Here is a 23,113-nt window from a genome sequence, read left to right on the forward strand (position 1 = left end):
TCCAGTTTACCTACACAAATTTCATATCCAGACCTTACAGGTGTTTTCGGAATACAATAGAATTTTATTATTTGTAGAGACTATCAGAGGTTGATGAAAAAGCATATTACCCACTAATTCACACAGATGATGAGTAAGTCAGTAATTAACAAGCATTTACGAACACACTTATCATAATTAACAAGGTAGTACACATATAAACCCATATATCATGAGAATAACCATGAAAACATGTCAAATAAGAATAATAATTTATAAATTTGGTGTGTCAAATACACTTTTCTTCATGATCCTGAAACCCAAAAATTTGAAAAAGGATTTATAAATACATGTAACTGAATTTCTTGAGGAGCTATATAATGAAGACGAACCAAAAAGAAAAGGATAGCCAAATTAATCTATGGTCAACTTTGCCTGAAGGAGATGAAACCTTATTTTCTTAATTTATCAATGAAGAATTTAAGAAAAAATGTAATAAATCATGTAAATACCCAAGCACTTACTAAGGAGCTGATGATATCCTCTGTGCCCCAGTGCTACAAAAAATAATTACAGTTATAAATTTGGTGTGTCGAGTATAACAAGGAAAACATAAAATTTTGATTTGCAAACTGATAGAATATAAAGAAGATTTATTTGTTTTTAGGAATCCTAACTCCAAACTGACCATGTGATCACTAAAAAGATCAAAGTGAAAGTACAAAAATTTATGTCATGACTTTTAAAAACTTTGACTCTTGGCCATTTAGAGCTTGACATGTTGAAATGTGTGATGTTTTCAGAATCACATTTTAAAATGTTATTCACATCCTCTTCCTTTGGTCTGTGATGTATACTTGTATTTTATTCTTTTATTATACAAACAGCATGACAGAATTTAAGAGAATGCCCAAGTCCTCCAGTGCTGCTGACTTGTTAGAAACAGCCAGTCTGCCATTAATTATCAGGGAAAAGGATGTTGAATACCAGGTATGTATTTTATAATATTGTATAAAATGATTGATTGTTGTTTGATATTAGAACTATATGGTCATAGAAACAAGTAAAAAATTCTAAATCAGCTGCATTTTCTGACCAACTAGGTAAATTGACACCATTTTGCCATTATTTTGTTCAAATATAGCAATATTTTCAAAAAATATTGATTTTTAAGAAAGAAGTCATTCAAGCTATCATGAGAAGCATAATATAATAAGATCTACATCATTAATAACAATTCTTTCCAAATATGAAATGAAAATTCGTCAGGCCTCCTTCTCAATCAGATGCTTGTCTCATATAGTGTAAACTCATCCAATTTTCCTGTAGGCATTGGACATTGTATTGCAATATCCTCAGAATACCTCTCCACAGAGGATTTTTGTGAAAGTGCTATGGAGTATGTTTATGACCTTTTCACTTTTTATTTGATGATTTTCAATAGGAGGTATATTTAGCTGAATATTTGTTCTTAATTAAATGTTTTGATAAATGTAAATAGAGATTTGATTGTTGTGAAATTTGAAATACATGTACCCGTACTTTAAGCTGTATTTTCATTTTTAGCCATTTCTACTGAATTTTGTTAAATTTTATTCATATTACACGTTCATGGATCTTTCCCTATAGTTTCACAGAGTGATATTATATGAGAGGTTGTTGAAAGCCTACCCCTATACAAGAGCCAGGATATGGAAGGAAGCAAGGACAGATATACCTCCCCATGTCAGAGCACATGTCTGGGCTGCTATACTTGAAGTTGAGGTATGTTTACATACTTGATTTATAAATAAGAGTATTGATATTGCAGAATAAGAATGTTTTCAGAGATGAATGATATAAGTGCTCCTTTTTGTAAAAAATATCTTAAATTTAAATAAAGGTATACTTTTGATCACATTTATCCATTCCTACAATATGCTTAAAACAAAAGTATAGTATATTTTATGGTTATCAACTTTTAAAGGTTACTAACTAACATTAGAAAAGCATCAAAGTGAAGAAAGATGTACTTTTCGATGGTAACAATATTTGAAAGACACCTTTGGTCAAAATGATGGTTTAAGCATTTAAAAAAGTATACTAGTAGTAATAATTATATTTCGACTTGTAAATAAGTTCTTGTTGTAGGGTGATATTCACAGTTTGTACAGTTCTATAGACAAAGAAACTGCAACACCTACTGATAGACAGGTAAATAATGATTTAGTTGTAAGATATTGTAAGCATTAGGCTGCTTGTACCTTTAGCAAAATCAGAATGACAATTGGCATGTGATTTACTATTTATTTAGCAAAATTGTGGAATTGATGCCCTGAAAATATTGGCATTACCTAATTTGCTATAGCTAGTTATCAAAGGTACCAGGCTTATAATTTGATATGCCAGACGCGCGTTTTAGTCAACATAAGACTCATCAGTGACGCTTAGATCAAAATAGTTAGAAAGCCAAACAAGTATAAAGTTAAAGAGCATTGAGGACCCAAAATTCCAAAAAGTTGTGCAAAATACGGCTTAGGTAAAATATAAGAATAATAAATGGAAGTTATACACCAAATTTTCACATTCAAAGATTTTTATTATGACCGACTTTAATTTTTTCATGGTTGACCTTATTATGTTTGCAAACAATCAGTGATGTCAAATGTTTTACTTTATGACAAAAACATTATAAAGAAAACTGTTGTTCTTCCTGCAATAACAGACACACAGAAAATAAGTGTAAATGAACAGGTATTTGATACCAGCTACATAGACAACTAAGACGCCAATGCATCATTGGGCATCTTTACCGGCATGTGTTACTTTAGTATCAAGTGTACTCATTGTTATAGTTTTGACAGACATATGTGTGCCTGTGCCGACCGCGCGAGACCCTCATGGGTAGTCAAGGTCGTTAAACACCCCCTAGTAGTAGTTGTGTGTGTATTTCTTTACCTTGCTTCTTAGATAATAAAAAAGCAAATAATGTGTTTTTATTTGCATTTGTATTGCTAATGTTTTTTTAGCTCACCGGGCCCAAAGGGCCCCATGTGACCTTATGCCAACACTTGGCGTCCGTCGTCTGTCATCGTAAACTATTTCAAAAATCTTCTCCTCTGAAACTACTGGGCCAAATACCTTCAAACTTTATCTAAATGTTCCTTAGGGTATCTATTTTATAAATTGTATCCGAAGTTTTGATCCATCGACAAACATGGCCGCCATGGCTAAAAATAGAACATGGGGGTCAAATGCAGTTTTTGGCTTACATCTCAAAAACTAAAGCTTTTAGAGCAAATCTGACATGGGGTAAAATTGTTCAGTTGGTCAAGATCTATCAGCTCTGAAATTTTCAGACGAATTGAACAACCCATTGTTGGGTTGCTGCCACTGAATTGGTAGTTTTAACAAAATTTTGCAGTTTTTTGTTATTATTTTGAATATTATTATAGATATATATAAACTGTAAGCAGCAATAATGTTCAGCAAAGTAAGATCTACAAAAAGTTAATATGACCATAATTGTCAATTGACCCCTGAAGGAGTTATTGCCCTTTAAAGACAATTTTACACAATTTGTTCATCAAGTTTGCTAACATTTAAAAATCTTCTCCTCTGAAACTACTTGGCTAATTACCTTCAAACTTTATCTAAATGTTCCTTAGGGTATCTTGTTTATAAATTGTATCCGAAGTTTGTATCCATCGACAAACATGGCTGCCATGGCTAAAAATAGAACATAAGGGTCAAATGCAGTTTTTGGCTTATATCTCAAAAACTAAATCTTTTAGAGCAAATGTGACATGGGGTAAAATTGTTTAATTGGTCAAGATCTATCAGCCCTGAAATTTTCAGACGAATCGAACAACCCATTGTTGGGTTGCTGCCACTGAATTGGTAGTTTTAACAAAATTTTGCAGTTTTTTGTTATTATTTTGAATATTATTATAGATATATATAAACTGTAAGCAGCAATAATGTTCAGCAAAGTAAGATCTACAAAAAGTTAATATGACCATAATTGTCAATTGACCCCTGAAGGAGTTATTGCCCTTTAAAGACAATTTTACACAATTTGTTCATCAAGTTTGCTAACATTTAAAAATCTTCTCCTCTGAAACTACTTGGCTAATTACCTTCAAACTTTATCTAAATGTTCCTATGGGTATCTTGTTTATAAATTGTATCCGAAGTTTGTATCCATCGACAAACATGGCTGCCATGGCTAAAAATAGAACATAAGGGTCAAATGCAGTTTTTGGCTTATATCTCAAAAACTAAATCTTTTAGAGCAAATGTGACATGGGGTAAAATTGTTTAATTGGTCAAGATCTATCAGCCCTGAAATTTTCAGACGAATCGAACAACCCATTGTTGGGTTGCTGCCACCGAATTGGTAGTTTTAACAAAATTTTGCAGTTTTTTGTTATTATTTTGAATATTATTATAGATATATATAAACTGTAAGCAGCAATAATGTTCAGCAAAGTAAGATCTACAAAAATTGTCAATTGACCCCTGAAGGAGTTATTGCCCTTTAAAGACAATTTTACACAAGTTTGCTAACATTTAAAAATCTTCTCCTCTGAAATGCAGGTGAGCGATTCAGGCTCTTGAGAGCCTCTTGTTTACAGGAATATATCGGTAATAATAATGTGAGCTAATATTTAAAATAATGAACTTTGTAATATTTCACAGATTGAGGTAGATATTCCAAGATGTCATCAGTATCACCAGCTACTATCATCACCTACAGCACATGCTAAGTTTAAAAGAGTTTTAAAGGCATGGGTTTATAATAATCCACAATATGTTTATTGGCAGGGATTAGACTCACTATGTGCTCCTTTCTTAGCTCTCAACTTTAATGATGAAGGTATATATCTTAATGCTTTCATTTTTTTGTTTGCATTTTACTGTGAGTGCATATGAGTAAAAGAGATAAGAGGTTGTTGTGCCTAAAACATACCAAAAAATTTGGATTAAAAAAAATCAATTTGCATTGTTTATAATCTGCTGTTACATTTTTGACCATATCATCATCATGCAACTCTTTTCTTGATTTTTGTTGAGCCTGCGAAATTTATATCGCGAAAGCGAGACATAGCGATCCTAGATTCCGTCAGCGGCGTCAACATTTAGGTTCAGTCTGTGGTTAAAGTTTATTTGGACATCAATAACTTTGTCAAACGTACATGGAATTATATGAAATTTGGACAGAAGCTTGTTTATGACCAAAATACAGTATCCAGAGCAAAATTTTGATTCCATATTTTACTGATAAATGGACTTAGTTTTTTTAACAAATAGATACAGTCTGGGGTTAAAGTTTGTTACACATCAAATACTTTGTCAAACCTTCATAGAATTTTATGAAACTTTTTTATGATTAAGAGATAATGTCTGAAGCACACTTTTGAAAATATATTTTCATTTTCAGTATTTTTCTGATAGATGGACTCTTTTTCAAGTTAAAATTTACTGACAGTCTTTTTTTTTTTTTTTACATGATCAGTTTGTTAATCTTCATGGATTGTTATGAAACTTGGACAGAAGCTAATCTTCAAGATCAAGGAATTGCATCTAAAGAGAAAGTTTGAATCTTTTTTAACATTCTTTTATTTTACTGATAAATGGACTCACTTTTAAAGTCAACATTACACTTTTACAGTGACAGCAGCAATCGTAGGCGAGACACAGGGTTCAGCTGAACCCCTACAAATTTTTTTATCTTTGCTTGACATGTTTATTGCAGTGGAATTCTGTAATCAATTAGGTTTTGAAAAGTTATTTTATTGGTGTGCATGTTGAATTTTTTTTTAATCAAAGGAATTAATTTTCATTAAAGAAATTTAAAGGAGGGCTATTCCATGAAGCAATGTATTGGATGATTGGACACCACATATTTTTTCAGTGGATGATATGGGATGGAAGCAAAACAATTATGATACAAATGAAAATAAGAATTATACTTGTTGGAGGTATAAATAAAGTGTTGCTCAACCTACTTTTTCCAAGAATAGCCATCACTTAATTTGCCTTGATCTGAATCCTAATCCGAAGAAAGAATTCATGTTCTCAAAGAAGTTATAGTTAACAGAAGTTTTAAAGAAGAAACATATAAACAACAACAAAAAGTTTCTTCAAACTACCATCATTTTGTTGACGTCTAAAATCAATAATTGTAGTATACACAGTGCTGTTTATATTAAAATTCAATACTTATAATGTTTCGGGTCTCATTGAGTGTATTGAATAAACTAATAGATTCTTATCAGCAACTCCTGTTAATTAAGTGTCTGGATCAATGAAATTTTCGAGGAATATTAATAATGGAATTGTGCACCTTTTCATTTTTTTGTTCTAAAAGATTTTGGGTTTTCCCATAAGAAAATATTGATTTGCCATATCTTCAAAAGGGAGTGGACGTCTTGTATCCATATACATCTTCATCTTTCTTTGTGTCTAGAATAAATAAAGTTGTGAAGCTATCTCATACATTGTACTTTTATTATTATAATTCTATAAGTGAACCAACACCTGAAGTGGTGATTGTGTGGTAGGGTAAAAAACGAGAGGATACCGCTAGGTATTCACAGTTGTCTTAAAATGAATAAGAATATGTTGACACGAAAGACAACAACACTCAAATTTTACCCCATGGTACTCGTTTAATTGGTCGACCTGTTTCGCCAGCAAGCGTGGCATCTTCAGGACAAGTATATACATGAAATAAAACCGTGAAGTACATATTTTGCGGTTAACCGGAAGTAATGTTACAATAATGGTTGTTATGACAACATTATCGATAGAAATAGAAAGTGAAAGTGAAATAAAAAAAGTTAAGTTGAATAGAAAATGAAAGTAAGTCAATAAAGTTATAAACGGTGGTTGGCTGCTATTTTATTATTATAATCTTCAAAAGGGAGTGGACGTCTTGTATCCATATGCATCTTCATCTTTCTTTGTGTCTAGAAAAAATAATAATTTTAAGCTATCTCATATATTGTACTTTTATTATTATAATTAATCCCCTACCGACGAAGTGGAAGGGGACTTTAGGTTTGTGCTCCGTCTGTCTGTCTGTCTGTCCATCTGTCAGTCCTGCAAATCAGTTTTCCACACTTTTTTTCTTCGTGCTTGAAGATATTGATTTGATATTTAGTATATTGTTTTATCATGACAAGTTACAGATCAAGTTCGAATTTTGTTCTGGTCTAATAATTTTGTGCAAAGTTCACTCAAATATTCAGTTTTCCACACTTTTTTTCGTCATGCTTGAAGATATTGATTTAATGATTGGTACATTGTTTTATCATGACAAGTTACAAACCAAGTTCGAATTTTGTTCTGGTCTGATGATTTTGTGCAGAGTTATGGTCCTTGGACTCAGAAAATTCACTTAAATAATAAGTTTTTCACACTTTTTTTCGTCATGCTTGAAGATATTGACTTGATATTTGTTATATAGTTTACACCATGACTAGTTATAGATCAAGTTAGCATTTTGTTCCAATACAATGATTTTTTAATTGGTAGGGGACTATGTATTGCCATGCAATACTCTCAAAATGCTTGTTTTACAAAAAGTTTACATTTTGCCAATGTAACATAGTAAAATGTACATCTAATTTATATTTGTAGCATTAGCTTTTTCCTGTCTCCAAGCCTTTATACCAAAGTATTTACATAATTTCTTCATGAAGGATAATTCTGCTGTTATACAAGGTAATATAGGTGTACAGTTTTCATTTTTGATTACTTAAATTTGAACAAGGCAAACATCATATTTAATATAAAATAAGAAGATGTGGTGTGGTTGCTAATGAGACGACTATCCACAAGAGACCAAATAGTGTAGATGTTAGCAACTATAGGTCACAGAAATGCCTTCAACAATGAGCAAAATTCATACTGCATAGTAAGCCATAAAATGTAAAACAATTCAAAAGAGATCAATTGTTTATGGGAAAATTTATTTAAGTTTTGTAAAAAAAAAAAGAAAGAAAACTATGTTTTGTCATTCTTTTTTAATTTAATGAGGATATAGTATATTACTGACAATATACTGGTTATTGTTGCAAAGTGTTTATTTAAATTCAATTTTTGTGTACAAAAACAAAGATAAATATTCAGTGGTGCAGCAAATATATTTACACGTAAAACTACCAACAAAACAATAAAAACATATGCCATGTTGAAATTGCAGAACATCAGGCATCTGTATACAAGATAGAAAGTACCCAGTATCAAAATATTTTGGCATGGTTTCTGTTTTCTGCAAATATATATTTATTATACCCTCGCTTTAAAAAAGTGGGGCTATACTGTTTTACCTCTGTCTGTCCGTCCATCCATTCGTCAGTCCATCCGTCAGTCCGTCCGTCAGTTCGTCTGTCCGTCCCATGAATATTTTTGTCGCATCTTTCTCAGAAACTACATTACAAGGATTTCTGAAATTTGTTTTCAGGGTTTATATGAGTCAGCTATACCATATGATGCGTTTTCAGATTCATCACTCAACAACTTCCTGTTTACCTTATACTTTTAGTGGGGTGGGGGTATCATGAGTGAGCAGTAGCTCACAGATTCACTTGTTTTTTCTTCAACATTCAGAGGAAATACACCAATCCGTCTTGTGAAAAAAATTATGATGTAAAGTGCTATAGATCCCATCAGTCAAAAAATAAATATTTTTATTTTAGAATACCTGTGTGTATTTTCTCATCTGATTGCCTTCCATGATCCAGAACTTAGTAATCATTTAGAGGGAATTGGTTTTATTCCTGATGTAAGTGTAAATTTGATAGATTAAAACTTTCCAAAATATTAAGAACTATTGAAGCCATGAATAAACTTTTATTTTTACAAACTCAATTAAAGTAAGACAGTATATTTTTTCAAAATTTTTGTAATTATAAAAATAAAAAGATGGCCGTGGTATAATTGCCAATGAGACAACTCTCCACCCTCCTAAGAATGTAACTTGAGCAGTTCATCAGTGTCTTAAATAAACATCATCTAATTTTCTCATAGCATCGTTGAGGCGTAAAATTTATCACTTTTTAAAAAGATCCTCAATTATTTAATTTTGATATTAACTAATAGCACTACATCTGTGTTAAGAAGACTGAAGAAAAAGGCTAATAAAATTTTAATAACAAAATATGAATTACTTTTAATATTTTATATATAATGCAAAACCTATCCCGTCACAATTTTGCAATGATAAAACATCACAAAAAATTCTGAATTTAAAGTACCTTAATTTGTCGTGGTTATATTAATTGTTTAATGAACTTTTTGATACATATTATGATAAACATTTTAACTGTAATGTGAATAGTGACTGTTTAATTTTTAGCTGTATGTTATACATTTTATCTGTAATGTGAATTGAGATTAGTGACATTAATATCTTAGCTGTAAAATTGTTTTATTTTTAGCTGTATGCTATTCCATGGTTCCTAACAATGTATGCTCGTAAGTATTGTTAAGAAGATTGCTACTCACATTCTCAATGTTCTCAAGATTCTATCATCGAATACATTGAAAAAAAATGGTCTAAAAACCCTTTATAAATCAATGTTTGGGTTCAGAACCTGTTGACATTCTATCCACAAATGTGGTGTATAAGAATACGATGGTGATTGTTTCTTTCCCTTAGCAATTATGAGGCTCTTTTCATTGGGTCAAGACAGAAATTAACACAGTGCCTGCATTGTTGGTTGATATTTTTGTTAGGATAAACATTTTTTTTACCCTAAATTGCATAATTTTTGCTTGAAACAAAGCATATATCATTTAATATAAAAATAAAGTATTGGGAGTACTCACAGTTACTGAAAGCTAGTGCCTGATCACGTACATCACATCATGGGTCAGTTGATACTTAAAGGTAGATTGGGAGTGTAAACATAAAAATGTTGCCTAAATGTAGTTTATATCATGCTGTTTTCCTAAATATACTGTAACATAGTCAAGCACAAATCAAGGAGCTTGTAATGTGATTTTTGCATGAAAGCAATAGTGTCACCAAATGCAGTGAGAAGTCACAACATTTTTTGTACATTTCCCCCCCCCCCCCCCTTATGAGAATCCAAATAATTTTTCAATCCTTTTTTTTTGTTTTTTTTGTTTGTTTATTTTGCCAAGAGCATCCCTTATTTTCATAAATATTGATTAAAAAAAATAAGGCGTACTCAGGGTCAAATTTCCATCAGAATATACGCTGCCATAAATTATTACTGAGATGTGGAAAAATGCTTTCTTAAAAAAGATTATGGACATTGCATCAATGTTGAATCTTTTTATTTCCGTATTTGACCAAAACATTTTTAAAAAAAACGTAGTTTGTAAACACAACACAATTTTCATGACTTTCATTTGTACATTTTTCAATAGTTAGATATTATAACTGTTGTAATTTTATTTTTATGAAAACAATAGAAAATTATATATTTTTGTATTGCATCTTTTGGCAATATCTTATTTTTTAAAATTTTGTTTCATTTAAAGAAAAATATTTTTGAAGATTATTTATTTTTTAAATTTTGTTTCATTTTAAAGAAAAATATTTTTGAAGATTATTTATTTTTTAGATTTGTTTCATTTTAAAGAAAAATATTTTTGAAGATTATTTATTTTTTAGATTTGTTTCATTTTATAAGAAAATATTTTTGATTTTGTTAGTTATACATTTATTCTGAATGTTTTGAGAAATAAAGCATAATTTGAGAGAGTATTTTCACTCAATTACCTCAACCTTTTTCTCAAATTGTACAGTTTGGAGAATAAGGTGAAACAAACACCTTTGATCTCATCTATAATTAATTACTCAGCAGGTAAGAATACAGTTTATTAAAAAGTACTCTCAATTAACTGGCTTCTTTGTTAATTATTGGTTGTTTATTGCAGGTAAAATTATGAAAACATAGATACACTATATTTTCATAATTGTCTAATCAAGTTATTATCCCATGCTGAGGAAATTTACTCCTGGAACCCTTTGATCTTTTAATTAACAAATCCCTCAAAACACTAAAATGAAAAAGGGTTTCTTTGATCTCAAGATTACTTGATTGCATAAACAAAGAACCCAAGCTTACTCAAAAATATGGTTATAAAAGGAAGAATTTCCAAATATTTACATCATAATTCAAAATATTCATTTTTCAAAATACACCAAAAAATAATCCATTATGGCTAATGTATCAGAAGAGATAGTTATGACAAAAACTGTAGAGTTAAAGAAATTACTGATGATCCATGACAAAGCTGTACAACAAATGCACCAATTAGGTAAGTTTTCTTCTATTTTAATTTTCTACAAGAATATATATATTCTCTCTTAAAATATAGAATTTTACAGAGAATTAAGTCTTAATTAAGAATTGAGTATATCCATATCATTTTGTACTATAGCAAAAGCTCATTAAAAATATATGTATTTGTACTACATATTATTAAGCATACATATGCAGTTTCTAAACATATTAAATATAATTGCTGAAACTTTTGCTATTAATGTATTAATGTTTAAAATTTGACCATTGGAACATTCTTATCTAATTTTAGCTTTTAATATTTCATTGTGATCTTAACTTGAAATTTATTAGTAACATTGCTACTGAAGATTGACACGTAAATATGAAAGAAGAATTTACTTTTTACAATACTCAAAATTATATCTACAAATCTAATATGGCTTATGACTTCAGTATTTTAAAGCTGAGATTAATGCATTCTAAAAACTTATAAGAACGTTTCCCATTCAGCATCTAAATTAGTTAGTGAATGAAGTTTCACAGAATTTAGGATGACGAAAAAGCAAACAAAATTTAATATTTCCTTTCTCTTTGAAAATATTGTTATAATTATAGATTGAAAATCATCATTCTTTAATATCTATTATTGTTTTTTTTAGATGTATATATAGACTCCACGAAAATAAGAGCTGTTAACTTTGTACTTCAAGGTAACAAAGGGGAAGCACTCCATCTGCTTAATAGGAAGTCAGTTGCAGAGAGCCTAAAGCACTTATACCGTCAATATCGTCTTAAGAAATGGTGCCAGGTGCAAGATCTTGTTTCAAACATTTTACAGACACTGAGACCTGGACAGATGACACCTGCACCAATGCAGATAGACAATGATCCTGGCTATGAGGGTGAACAGATGCAAAACTATGTCCAAGCTATGATGGTGTCACAGTGTAATTTCCGACGACAAGGCTAAAATATGTGAATGGTGAACAGTTTGTCTAAGAATGATACGATATTTAATGGGAAACAGTATATCCTTTTCAGAAATGTGTTCAAACATAATACTTATTATTATGACATATTTGTATATTAAAGTGCTAATTGTATCCATGTCTGTGCTACAAAAAACTGTAATAAAGTGCTGTATATAATTAAAGTTTGTTCATATTTCTTCATAAAATTGCATATCACAGCTTTGTGATGTCTTTGACCTGGCATTATCATAATGAATGAAACACTGTCGATAAGTTTGACCTGAACATATCAAGTCATCTTCCTGTTACCTGGTGAAACAAAGAAAAACACTTGTTTCTTTCATGCAAAATACACAAATAAAATCCGATTAATCAATTATCAAATTTTCCGCCATATTTATATTGTAAAATGTCAGCTGCTCAACACAATATGAAGCAATTTTGAACTTGTTCGCTGCGCTCACTCTACTAAAAGCTTCATATTGTGATTCTAAGCTGATGTTTTACAATATCAATATGCAGACAACCTGATAATCGGTACAAATTACATTTAGATTGCTGATTTATGTATTATCCAGTATCTTCATCGATTTGATTCAACAACATTTTTCAAAGAAAAAGGCATTTTACACGTTTCTTCAGCCCTAACTAAATATGTAGTTCGTAGATGAAGATGCGACGATATCCAAAATATATAGAAAAAAAAACAACTGATGTTCATTGCATGGACTTCAATGTTGAGTATAAATTGTATACAAAATAACACCTTATTATTACAGATCCTAAGAATACATTCATACATGGTTTGATATTTTTGGGAGGTATTATGCTGCAACCAATTAAGTTTTTCAGTGCAATGTAATATGAAATCTCTTTATATACATAATACTCTATCATCCAAGACTACCTATGAAGACTGAGAAGGAATCAATGAGGTTTTTAGGATTAAATCCTTCATAAGTCTGTAGATGACCTTTCGTACAGTAAATCAGTCACCCATGTCCTATCAATAACTTGTACATGTAGTATGTTCTTCACTGTCTAAATGTTGATTTTTAATGCTGCCTTTGCAAGGGCTTTTAAGCCTGTCAAGGTCGTTGAACACTCTCATCGTTTGTAAATGTTTATTGTATTATGTTGGATTTGTTCCTCCTGTAACACCCATGGTGTTACTGAGTGTACAATAACATCTTGAATTCTTGAAATCTTGTAATCATATGTAAAGTCTTGTTTCTTTCTAGACTTAACGTAGCATAACTCCAATAAAAAAAAGTAACAATAAATTCTTCTGACTTCAACTCTGAGTGATATGGCATATGATATCAAATACAAAAAGTGTCTTAATTAACTCTCATATTTCATAGAATATAAGATAACTTGGCTGTTATAGTTTAAGAGAAAAAAAAACAAGGGTTTCAGGCAAGTTTTAATGGCAATACTTTGTAAGTATAATGCGTGGAGTCTAATAAATTTACAAAATGAATGATCTCCCATGCATACTTCTGTAAAACTTTATACATATCAACAACTTAAAATGCTGCATGGAGTCAACACCAATGCTTAAAGTAAAGTATTAACAATAAAACATCAAAAAGTTCTTTTTATATCAATGACAATAACATGTATATATATAAATATTTTTCAGATGTGTTTCCACTGCACAAGTTAGTCCATTTATGGGACACATTACTGCTAGGCAACTCATCGTTTCCACTGTGTATTGGTGTGGCTATTCTCACTCAGCTCAAAAGTAGCCTGATATCTTTTGGATTCAATGAATGCATTTTACTGTTTTCTGATATGCCGGGTTAGTATTTATGAGCTTTTTCTAGTCTGTTCATATTACAATTCTAAATTGAGGAGTATAGATTATCAGGTTTTCTACACATTGATATTTTACGATATCTGTACGTAGAAATCCCAATAATCTGTCACCATTCTATTACTGGTCTTTCACCCCTCCCTTAGAAGGTTTTACGCTTGACGAAAGTAATCTTGATAACATCTCCTTTTACATTGTGACATCACTGATTACTTTTCCTCAGACATTGTGACGTCACTAATAATGTCTGCTCACATCTCAAAGCCATAATAAGAGATATATGGAGCAACTGAGCAGGTTGATAGGGTGAAGAGAAGGACAATGAAGTTTAATATCCAGTTCGTGGTTGTTAATTATTTTATTATCTTTAAACATTCAGATAAACACCTAACTAAAAAGTTTTTTTTAATCTTTAAATATTTTTTAAAAAGTTTACCATGTTGTTAATCTTAGTCATCATGCATATTGTGAATTTTAGTATAAACCATAGTATAACTAATATTAATAATTTGGCATTAACTTTAAGTCTTTAACAGTGGTAAAGTAGTTTAAACAATGAGTCATGCTGAACACATATCATTGAGAGCCCGATAACTAGACATTGAAGGAAGGTCTTCAACAATGAACTGAATATTTCTATATATATATGATAAAATTCTTGTAACTTATATATAACACATGGATTCTTTCATGAGTATATACATACCCATAAAAGAGGAATTACACCTTGTTTGATTTTTATGTTATTTTTTTTATTTATTTTATATTCTGAATAGAGATTAACATAGAGCTGTGTGTACAGGATTCTATTAGGATATTTTGTAACACACCTAAAAGTGCAATCTATAGACAGCATGCTAGACCAGCTAAGAAGACTATCAAAGCTGACAGCCGTCCTAATTTGTCATATTATTCTAGAGATTATAATGACCAACCCACAAACGATTTGGTGAGTATAACAATTTTCTGCATGCTAGAAATCCTTTTTGATAATTATTTGATTACATCCACATCATTTGGACTTTGGTAGATAGTTGTGTCATTGGCAAACATACCACATCTCCTTATTTCTATGCAGAAGTTGAAACAAAAAGAACTGACGTTGATTGATTTTTTAAGCAGGAGTAGATATATAAGGTAAGTGAAATATAATTGAAATCACCAAAGTTATATTCAAACATAAGGTAATAATTGTGTTTCTTATGTGAGGAAACAAAATATACATGTTGTACAATAAAAATAAATAAATAAGTGTCAGTGAGAAAGCAACACAACTTTATAAGTAAGCCAAACATAGACATCTCCATGTAACCACGTGATCTTTAAGGACTAATAAGCATTCACACTAATGTTAAGGTCTTTCTGAATTACCCTGAATCTAGACAAATTGTAAATAAATTAAACCCAAATTTTATGATTGATTGGGAAAAGTTTGGCACTTTGTTTCTTAGTTTTTTGGTTTTTAGATGTTTTAAATGAGGAAGAATAGGAAATATTTTTTCATTGTGTATTTGATCTGATGATTTTGTTGAAATGAAAAATCTGTGAAAATGGTCACAACATCAATAATAATATGTTTTTACAGTATGTAAATACAGAAGTTTTGTATAATGTTGTCAAACATAATTTTTGTCTAGCCTGCAACAACAGTCGCAGTATGCGAGACATAGGATTACCATCCAGCGGCAGTAGCATAAACTATTTGTATAAAGCTTTATATTTTAGAAGGTAGAAGACCTGGATGTTTCATACCTTGTATTGCAGATACCTTATTTTCATGGTTCATTGGTCAATGTTTAATTTTTGTGTTTTAATCTGTTTTTCAAATACAGTAAGCAATAGGTCAACTATATTTGGTGTATTAAATGATTGTAAGGTGTATATGTCTATCTGACAGGATTTATCTGACCTTGACCTCATTGTCATGGATCTTTAAAAATGTTAAAGTTTATGTGATACTTGCAGTTAAACCTTTATCTTTAAAACTTTGAACATAAAATCAATGGTCAGTAAAGCAGGCAAGAAATTTCAGCATGTGCACTCTTGTTATTATGTGTGTTATCTTTTTCAGTCAATGGAACCAAAAAGCATTGAAGAATTAAGAGCAGTTAAATGTCCACACATATCTGCTGAGGACATGATAGAGCTTGGAGAATTTAGTGGTCCAGTCCAGTCTAAAAGTCCAACCAAACGAAAACACAACAGTAAACCAATGCTGTTGGTCATTGATGTTCGAGTACAAGAAGAGTATCCTTTATTTCTAACAACAAACCTATCTGTACAGTAATGCCTTGTTATTGAAAGAAACTAAATTGAAGTAATTGTTTGGTTTTCACATATGAACAAAGAAGTACTATAAATGTCTTATATACAAAATTGTTCACCAAAAAAAAATATAACTTTTTTCTTTCAAAATGTATGACCTCATCTTCATATAAAGATAAGGAGATGTGGTTTGATTGCCAATGAGACAACTGTCCACCAATATTCAAATAAAGTGGATGTAAGCAATAAAAGGCAACCCTATGGCCTTCAACAATGAGAAAAACCCATACCATATAGTCAGTTATAAAAGGTTTTATGTATATATATAGTTCTTTAACATGGTTAAAATTTAGTTAAAGATAATAAGATTTGAAATCACTAAGAAACCTCACTAAGGAAATCACCTTGTTAAAAATCATCACAAATTAATATGAAAAGATTCAGTTCTTAAATGTGTGCTTTAGTGAACAAAAGTCAAAGGGTATAAATTCAGGTAATAGGATATAAATGTCATCTGTCATCATAATGAATCGTCAAAGAATACTACTGTAGATTATTCAAAGGATTTTGACACCTGCAAGATATAATAGTTTAGAGGTTGACTAAGGATTAGAACTATGGTAGTTTGATTTGAAGTAGATGTGAGATAGAAGAAATTTTACCAAAGAATACATAAAGATATGATCTGCTCAATTTATGTCACAAGAATGATGTGACCTATATTTCATGGGTCAGTAATAATAGTGAAGTGTATTTTTTAAGATTGGTATTTTGGATTCCTGTTCATTGAAAGCTACCTCCAATTTCTTTTTATGTACATGATATATAGCAGACAGAGTCACTTCTTAAACCAAGTCCTTTAGTTGAGGTGAATTACCTTATTTTAAGGTGGTACCAAACACCTTGACTAAAATTAATTTGGCTCGTTTAATGTTCATAAGATTTTGACAAAATATTTACTTTGACCCTTTGACAAAAATATAAAAATTTCAAAAAACTTGAACCACACACTTTATCGAAAAAATTTCATTGGATATATAGCAGTTTGACAAACACTAATTTTGATCATTGAGAAGATTAATATTTCGTTAACAATAGAACGTGATTAAAACGTTGAGCTGATTTTTACAGAGTTATCTCCCTGTATTGTTGTGTACCACCTTAAAAATGTAAAAAAAAAAATCCCCAGAAATTAGTTTTTACAGAAACAGAAGTGTGTTATCCTTAACTTATCAATAGATTTAATAAAGGTACCATCCCCAGCAGTATTAACATTCCGTTCCAATCAGCATTCGGTCCTGAAGGTGACCTGAACCCTTGTCCTGCTGTGACGACCTTGAATGCTCATCCATTACAGGTCAAGGTTGTAGTAGGAGGCAGAAATAGAAATGCAGTGAATGTAAGGATAATATATCAGTACTTCATGCTGTAAAGGACAAGGTTCTCTTTGGGCAAAATAAGTCCTTGAATTTCAACTTTATCATAAAATTTCAAAATGGCCATAATTTGAATCTCAAATGGATGTATTTCAAAAGCCTTACTTCGTTGTTAAAATAAATCTCTTCATAAAAGTACATTCTTGACTTCAAAATCAGCACATTTTGGATATATTGATAAAATACAATGATTTTGTGCATAATTTGGACCTAAACGCTTGAGGATACCCTTGGCAGCATTCTAGCATCCAAAATGTTCTGTAACCAAAAGTTGTCAATGATGATATTGAATCCCTAGACAAAACAACTTTTTGGATCAGGGGTGGCGGCCAAAGTAAATTATCCTAAAAACTATTAAAAATTATTGAAAATTTGACCACAACTGAAGTTACAACACAAAACATGCATACTTAAGGAGTCAATACTTCGTCATTTTTAATGTGATGTACCAAAATGAAGTTCTTTTGTATTAATAATAATATTACAATTATTTCTATGTGAAATTTGTATTTTTTTGGTCTGATCGTTAAAATCTTAAGGCCAACTTTTACCGTTTGAGTACTTACTCCTTTGTTTCAGAGTTACATGTAGATTATATTCCATTATTTTAAAATTCATCAAGAAATTACTGTTTTCCAAAATACCTCAAAAGGTGATTTTTGATTAAAGTAAACATCCAGTGTTTACATTAATCAAAAACCACCTTTTGAGGTATTTTGGTAAAACAGTAATTTCTTGATGAATTTTAAAATAACGACACTTTTAAACAACTGGGCCCAGTATATAAACTGAATAACTAAATTACATAATTATAGAAAAGGAGCATACATCTCAAACACAAGGAATATAGTAATCCTTGCTTCCATTGTGAATAAAAGAAGATTTGGGTAATATATCAATGAGACAGCAACCCAACAACACAAAAACTTAGATACTTACAGGTCAATATGCGGTTTTTATACGACCGCAAAAAAATTTTTGTGGTCGTATATTGGTATGACGTTGGCGTCGTCGTCGTCGTCGTCGTCGTCGTCTGGCGTCGTCCGAAGACACATTGGTTTTCGCACTCTAACTTTAGTTTAAGTGAATGGATCTCTATGAAATTTTACCACAAGGTTCAATACCACAAAAGGAAGGTTGGGATTGATTTTGGGGGTTATGGTACCAACAGTAAAGGAATTAGGGGCCAAAAAGGGGCCAAAAATAAGCATTTTTGTAACTTCCAGACATAACTTGTGTGTTAGTGTATGGATCTCTCTGACATTGTACCACAAGGTTCCATATCACAAAAGGAATGCTGGGATTGATTTTGGGGGTAATTGCCTCAAAATTTTAGGAATAAGGGGCCTAAAAAGGGGCAAAAAACCAGCATTTTTCTAGTTTCATGACAATAACTTGTGTGTAAGTGTATGGATCTTTCTGAAATTGTACTACAAGGTTCCATATTACAAAGGGAAGGCTGGGATTGAGTTTGGGGGTGATGAATCATAAGGGGGTTATGGTACCAACAGTAAAGGAATTAGGGGCCAAAAAGGGGCCAAAAATAAGCATTTTTGTAACTTCCAGACATAACTTGTGTGTTAGTGTATGGATCTCTCTGACATTGTACCACAAGGTTCCATATCACAAAGGGAAAGCTGGGTTTGAGTTTGGGGGTAATTGCCTTAAACGTTTAGGAATTTGGGGCCAAAAAGGGGCCAAAAAACACATTTTTCTAGTTTCCAGACAATAACTTGTGTTCAAGTGTATGGATCTCTCTGAAATTGTACTGCAAGGTACCATACCACAAAGGGAAGGCTGGGATTGAGTTTGGGGGTGATGAATCATAAGGGGGTTCAAAAAATTTGGGGGGGGGGATTTTTTTTTTTCCTTTTTTTTCTTTTTTTCCTTTTTCTTTTCTTTTAAAATTTTCCATTTTAAGTTGGTTATTTCTGATTTATTTTTAAAAGCAAATAATAATGATATGGTAGGAGATACACACCAAACAGGATATGTAAATTATTATATAATAAGTATTGTGCAATAGCAAGAAATTTTCAATTGCACAGTATTGCACAATAGCAAGAAATCTTTAATTGCACAGTATTGCGCAATAGCAAGAAATCTTCAATTGCACAGTATTGCGCAATAGCAAGAAATATCCAATAGCACAATATTGCGCAATAGCAAGAAATTGTCAATTGTACAGTATTGCGCAATAGCAAGAAATATTTAATTGCACAGTATTGTGCAAAAGAAGATACTTCGTATTAATTGCTTATTTCTTGACCAATTTCAATGGCGTTTTATTCTTGAATTCTTGGGGTTCTTTAATATGCTGAATCTAACCGTGTATTTAGTTTTTGGATTTTGGGCCCCGTTTTTAAATTGGTCCACATTGAGGTCCAAAGGGTCCAAAATTAAACTTTGTTTGATTTCATCAAAAATTGAATTATTGGGGTTCTTTGATATGCCGAATCTAACCGTGTATTTTGATTCTTAATTTTTGGTTCCATTTTCAAATTGGTCTACATTAAGGTCCAAAGGGTCCAAAATTAAACTTAGTTTGATTTTAACAAAAATTGAATTCTTAGGGTTCTTTGATATGCTGAATCTAAACATGTATTTAGATTTTTGATTATGGGCCCAGTTTTCAAGTTGGTCCAAATCGGGGTCCAAAATTAAACTTTGTTTGATTTCAACAAAAATTGAATATATAGGGTTCTTTGATATGCTGAATCTAACCATGTATTTAGATTTTTGATTTTTGGGCCCTGTTATCAACTTTGTTCACATTGAGGTCAAAAGGGTCCAAAATTAAACTTTGTTTGATTTCATCAAAAATTGAATTCTTGGGGTTCTTTGATATGCTGAATCTAACCATGTATTTAGATTTTGGATATTGGACCATAATAGGTGAATGTCCAATTTAAAATTTTTAAGTTCTTAGACCACATTCATTCTGTGTCAGAAACCTATGCTGTGTCAAATATTTAATCACAATCCAAATGAAAAGCTGTATCAGGATTGAATGTTGTGTCCATACTTGCCCCAACTGTTCAGGGTTCAACCTCTGCGGTCGTATCAAGCTGCGCCCTGCGGAGCATTTTATTGACAATATACAGGTGTCTTTACAATATGTCAAGCTCTAAAAAGTACAAAGTCACAAAAAGGGATGGATTAATTAAGTAGATACTATGAAATTTCTGCCTGAAGCAATTAATTCTCAAATGATGAAAACAAGATAGTAAATAGAGATAGGCACATGAACATGTGACTAAGTAAAACTAGGTTTTTGAAATCTGAACCCTTCCCTCTTTAATCTTGATTTAGCTTAATATCAAAGAGCAAATGATATTACATGTATTGTAATACTTTTTGCATACAAAATTCTTTTGTACCTTAACCTTTTTTGTACAGTCAAAGCATTCACCGTATAAACATTTGTGATATACAGTCACTGAACTGTGTCGTTAATAATGTGTTTGCATATAGTTTATTTCATGACATCATAAAGAAATGCAGGTTCACAGATTTTTTAGGTTGTCCACTTCAAATTAAGATTTTACCAAAAAATACTTAATTAGATCTATGTTTTGAGTGTCTTGAAATATAAATTGTACTCAATTCAAAATGGGATGGAAAAAAAGCTTGACAATGGCTTGTATTCTACCTATTTCTAAGCCTAGTACAAATATATTTTTTTTATGAAAACTAATTCATCATATATATTTCAGTTTGCAAATGAGTTAGTGAGATTAGGATACAAGAAAGTATGTGTTCTGTTTAAAGGGATCGATGTTCTGAGGAATACCACCATACTGACTATACCTCCTGCAGATATATAAGATTAATGACATTATTAATATAGTTATACAAAATTCAAACTGTTATGTTTGTGGTTCCATGGTAACAAACATATAATATTATAATCAAATATAAAAGTGTTATGTTCGTGTTTCTATGGTAACACGCACTAGTGTTATTACTATATGTATGACCTTATAACCTTTCAGATTAACACCATAAGTATTACAGTTGTTTTTTTTAACTTTCACATACTGAGATGTCTATTTATTTTATTTTTTCAAATACTTAAAAGTATTCATTTAAAATATTTCTTGTTTATGATTTATTTTCTAATGGTCTACTTTGTATGAATTATTGTTTCATATAAAATATATTCTAATTCTAGTTCAAAGCGTCCAATATTGTAAATATTTCTTAAGAAATTAAAGTGAAAAATGGCAGATCTAATTATTTTTAAAGTTTTAAATTTGTGATTCATGTAATATATACCGGTAACCTACACAGAATTGTCATTGCTTTGTTCAGTTATTTACCTTATGACAAAGTTAATACATTCATTCAATAGTTGACTGACTTGAAGTAACAGTCTTTTAATCAGTGTGTTACAAGAAATGTAACATACTGTAAATCATTAAATATTTGCATGTATTTATTATTGCAGTTGTTGAACTATGGAAAAAAAGTGGGGTTAATAATTATGCCTTCAGGAAACACAGCTTACAAATAATTGTATCAAAAGTTTTATTGTAAGTTTTTATGGTTGCGAAACATATCCAATTGCATTTTTTGCAATAATAGAAATATTGCAAAAATTTTGAAATTTACTGTACTATATAAAATGATTGTTTGGTGCATTTTATTCATTATTGATAATTTTAATAATATTATGTGCAATATTTGTTATTGAAAGAATTGTTAATAAAGTTATAATGATATTGAAAGTCATTATTTCTTCTTATTTAACTGATACTACAGTTTTATATACAAAATTTATCATATCATTCAATAGCGTAGAAAAGTTAAAACTAATTGATCTATTTTTGGTCTACTTCTGTCATTGGATTGCTGTCTTAATGATGTTTACTCCATATCTTTCCTTTTTGTTGGTCTTGGAATAGCCGTACAGTGTTTCTTATACTCATATTCAATTTATTATTTTACTATGTAACTCACACTCTACATCTAAGGAGAGGAGCAATAATTATTATTTTTACCTTGTCTATCTGTCAAATGTTCATATTACCAGTGATCAAACAAATATATCCGTCACACTCTCATAGGAACTACTGAACAAACTTTATATTTGAACAGGAATTTGACAGCGTTGGGTTGTAATGTGAGATTTTTTTTTTGATTTGTCAGAAACTTAATTCCTGTTTGCAGATACTTTGAATTTTTCAATGGGGTATGGGTTGTGCTTATTGTTAAAGGCCTCACAGTGAGCTATAGTTGCTAACTTTTGGTCTCTGCTGGAAAATTGTCTCATTGGCAATCATACCATATCTTTTTTATATTTAATTTTTTCGTTGCACATTTCTCCAGTACATTTGCACTACAGAACACATTGATTTCATATTTGGTCAGCAGCTTGACAGTGACTAT

General features: G+C 30.8%; 1 protein-coding gene across 1 annotated transcript in view; it reads left to right on the plus strand.

Moving 5' to 3' along the window:
- The window catches only part of LOC127714240 (TBC domain-containing protein kinase-like protein), a 36,755-nt gene extending 14,299 nt beyond the window's left edge, over positions 1–22,456 (plus strand). The window contains exons 14-26 of the mRNA XM_052220281.1: positions 78–133; positions 867–969; positions 1,609–1,743; positions 2,110–2,172; positions 4,660–4,837; positions 7,606–7,689; positions 8,667–8,752; positions 9,408–9,444; positions 13,845–14,006; positions 14,798–14,970; positions 16,093–16,268; positions 17,526–17,685; positions 21,439–22,456. Coding sequence (XP_052076241.1) covers positions 78–133; positions 867–969; positions 1,609–1,743; positions 2,110–2,172; positions 4,660–4,837; positions 7,606–7,689; positions 8,667–8,752; positions 9,408–9,444; positions 13,845–14,006; positions 14,798–14,970; positions 16,093–16,268; positions 17,526–17,685; positions 21,439–21,549 — 1,524 coding nt within the window. The 3' untranslated portion in view covers positions 21,550–22,456. The remainder of the gene's footprint in view (positions 1–77; positions 134–866; positions 970–1,608; positions 1,744–2,109; positions 2,173–4,659; positions 4,838–7,605; positions 7,690–8,666; positions 8,753–9,407; positions 9,445–13,844; positions 14,007–14,797; positions 14,971–16,092; positions 16,269–17,525; positions 17,686–21,438) is intronic.
- Positions 22,457–23,113: the final 657 nt, after the last annotated feature.

Source organism: Mytilus californianus, unplaced genomic scaffold (genome assembly GCF_021869535.1).
Source record: "Mytilus californianus isolate M0D057914Y unplaced genomic scaffold, xbMytCali1.0.p SCAF_9, whole genome shotgun sequence".
Lineage (NCBI taxonomy): Eukaryota > Metazoa > Mollusca > Bivalvia > Mytilida > Mytilidae > Mytilus > Mytilus californianus.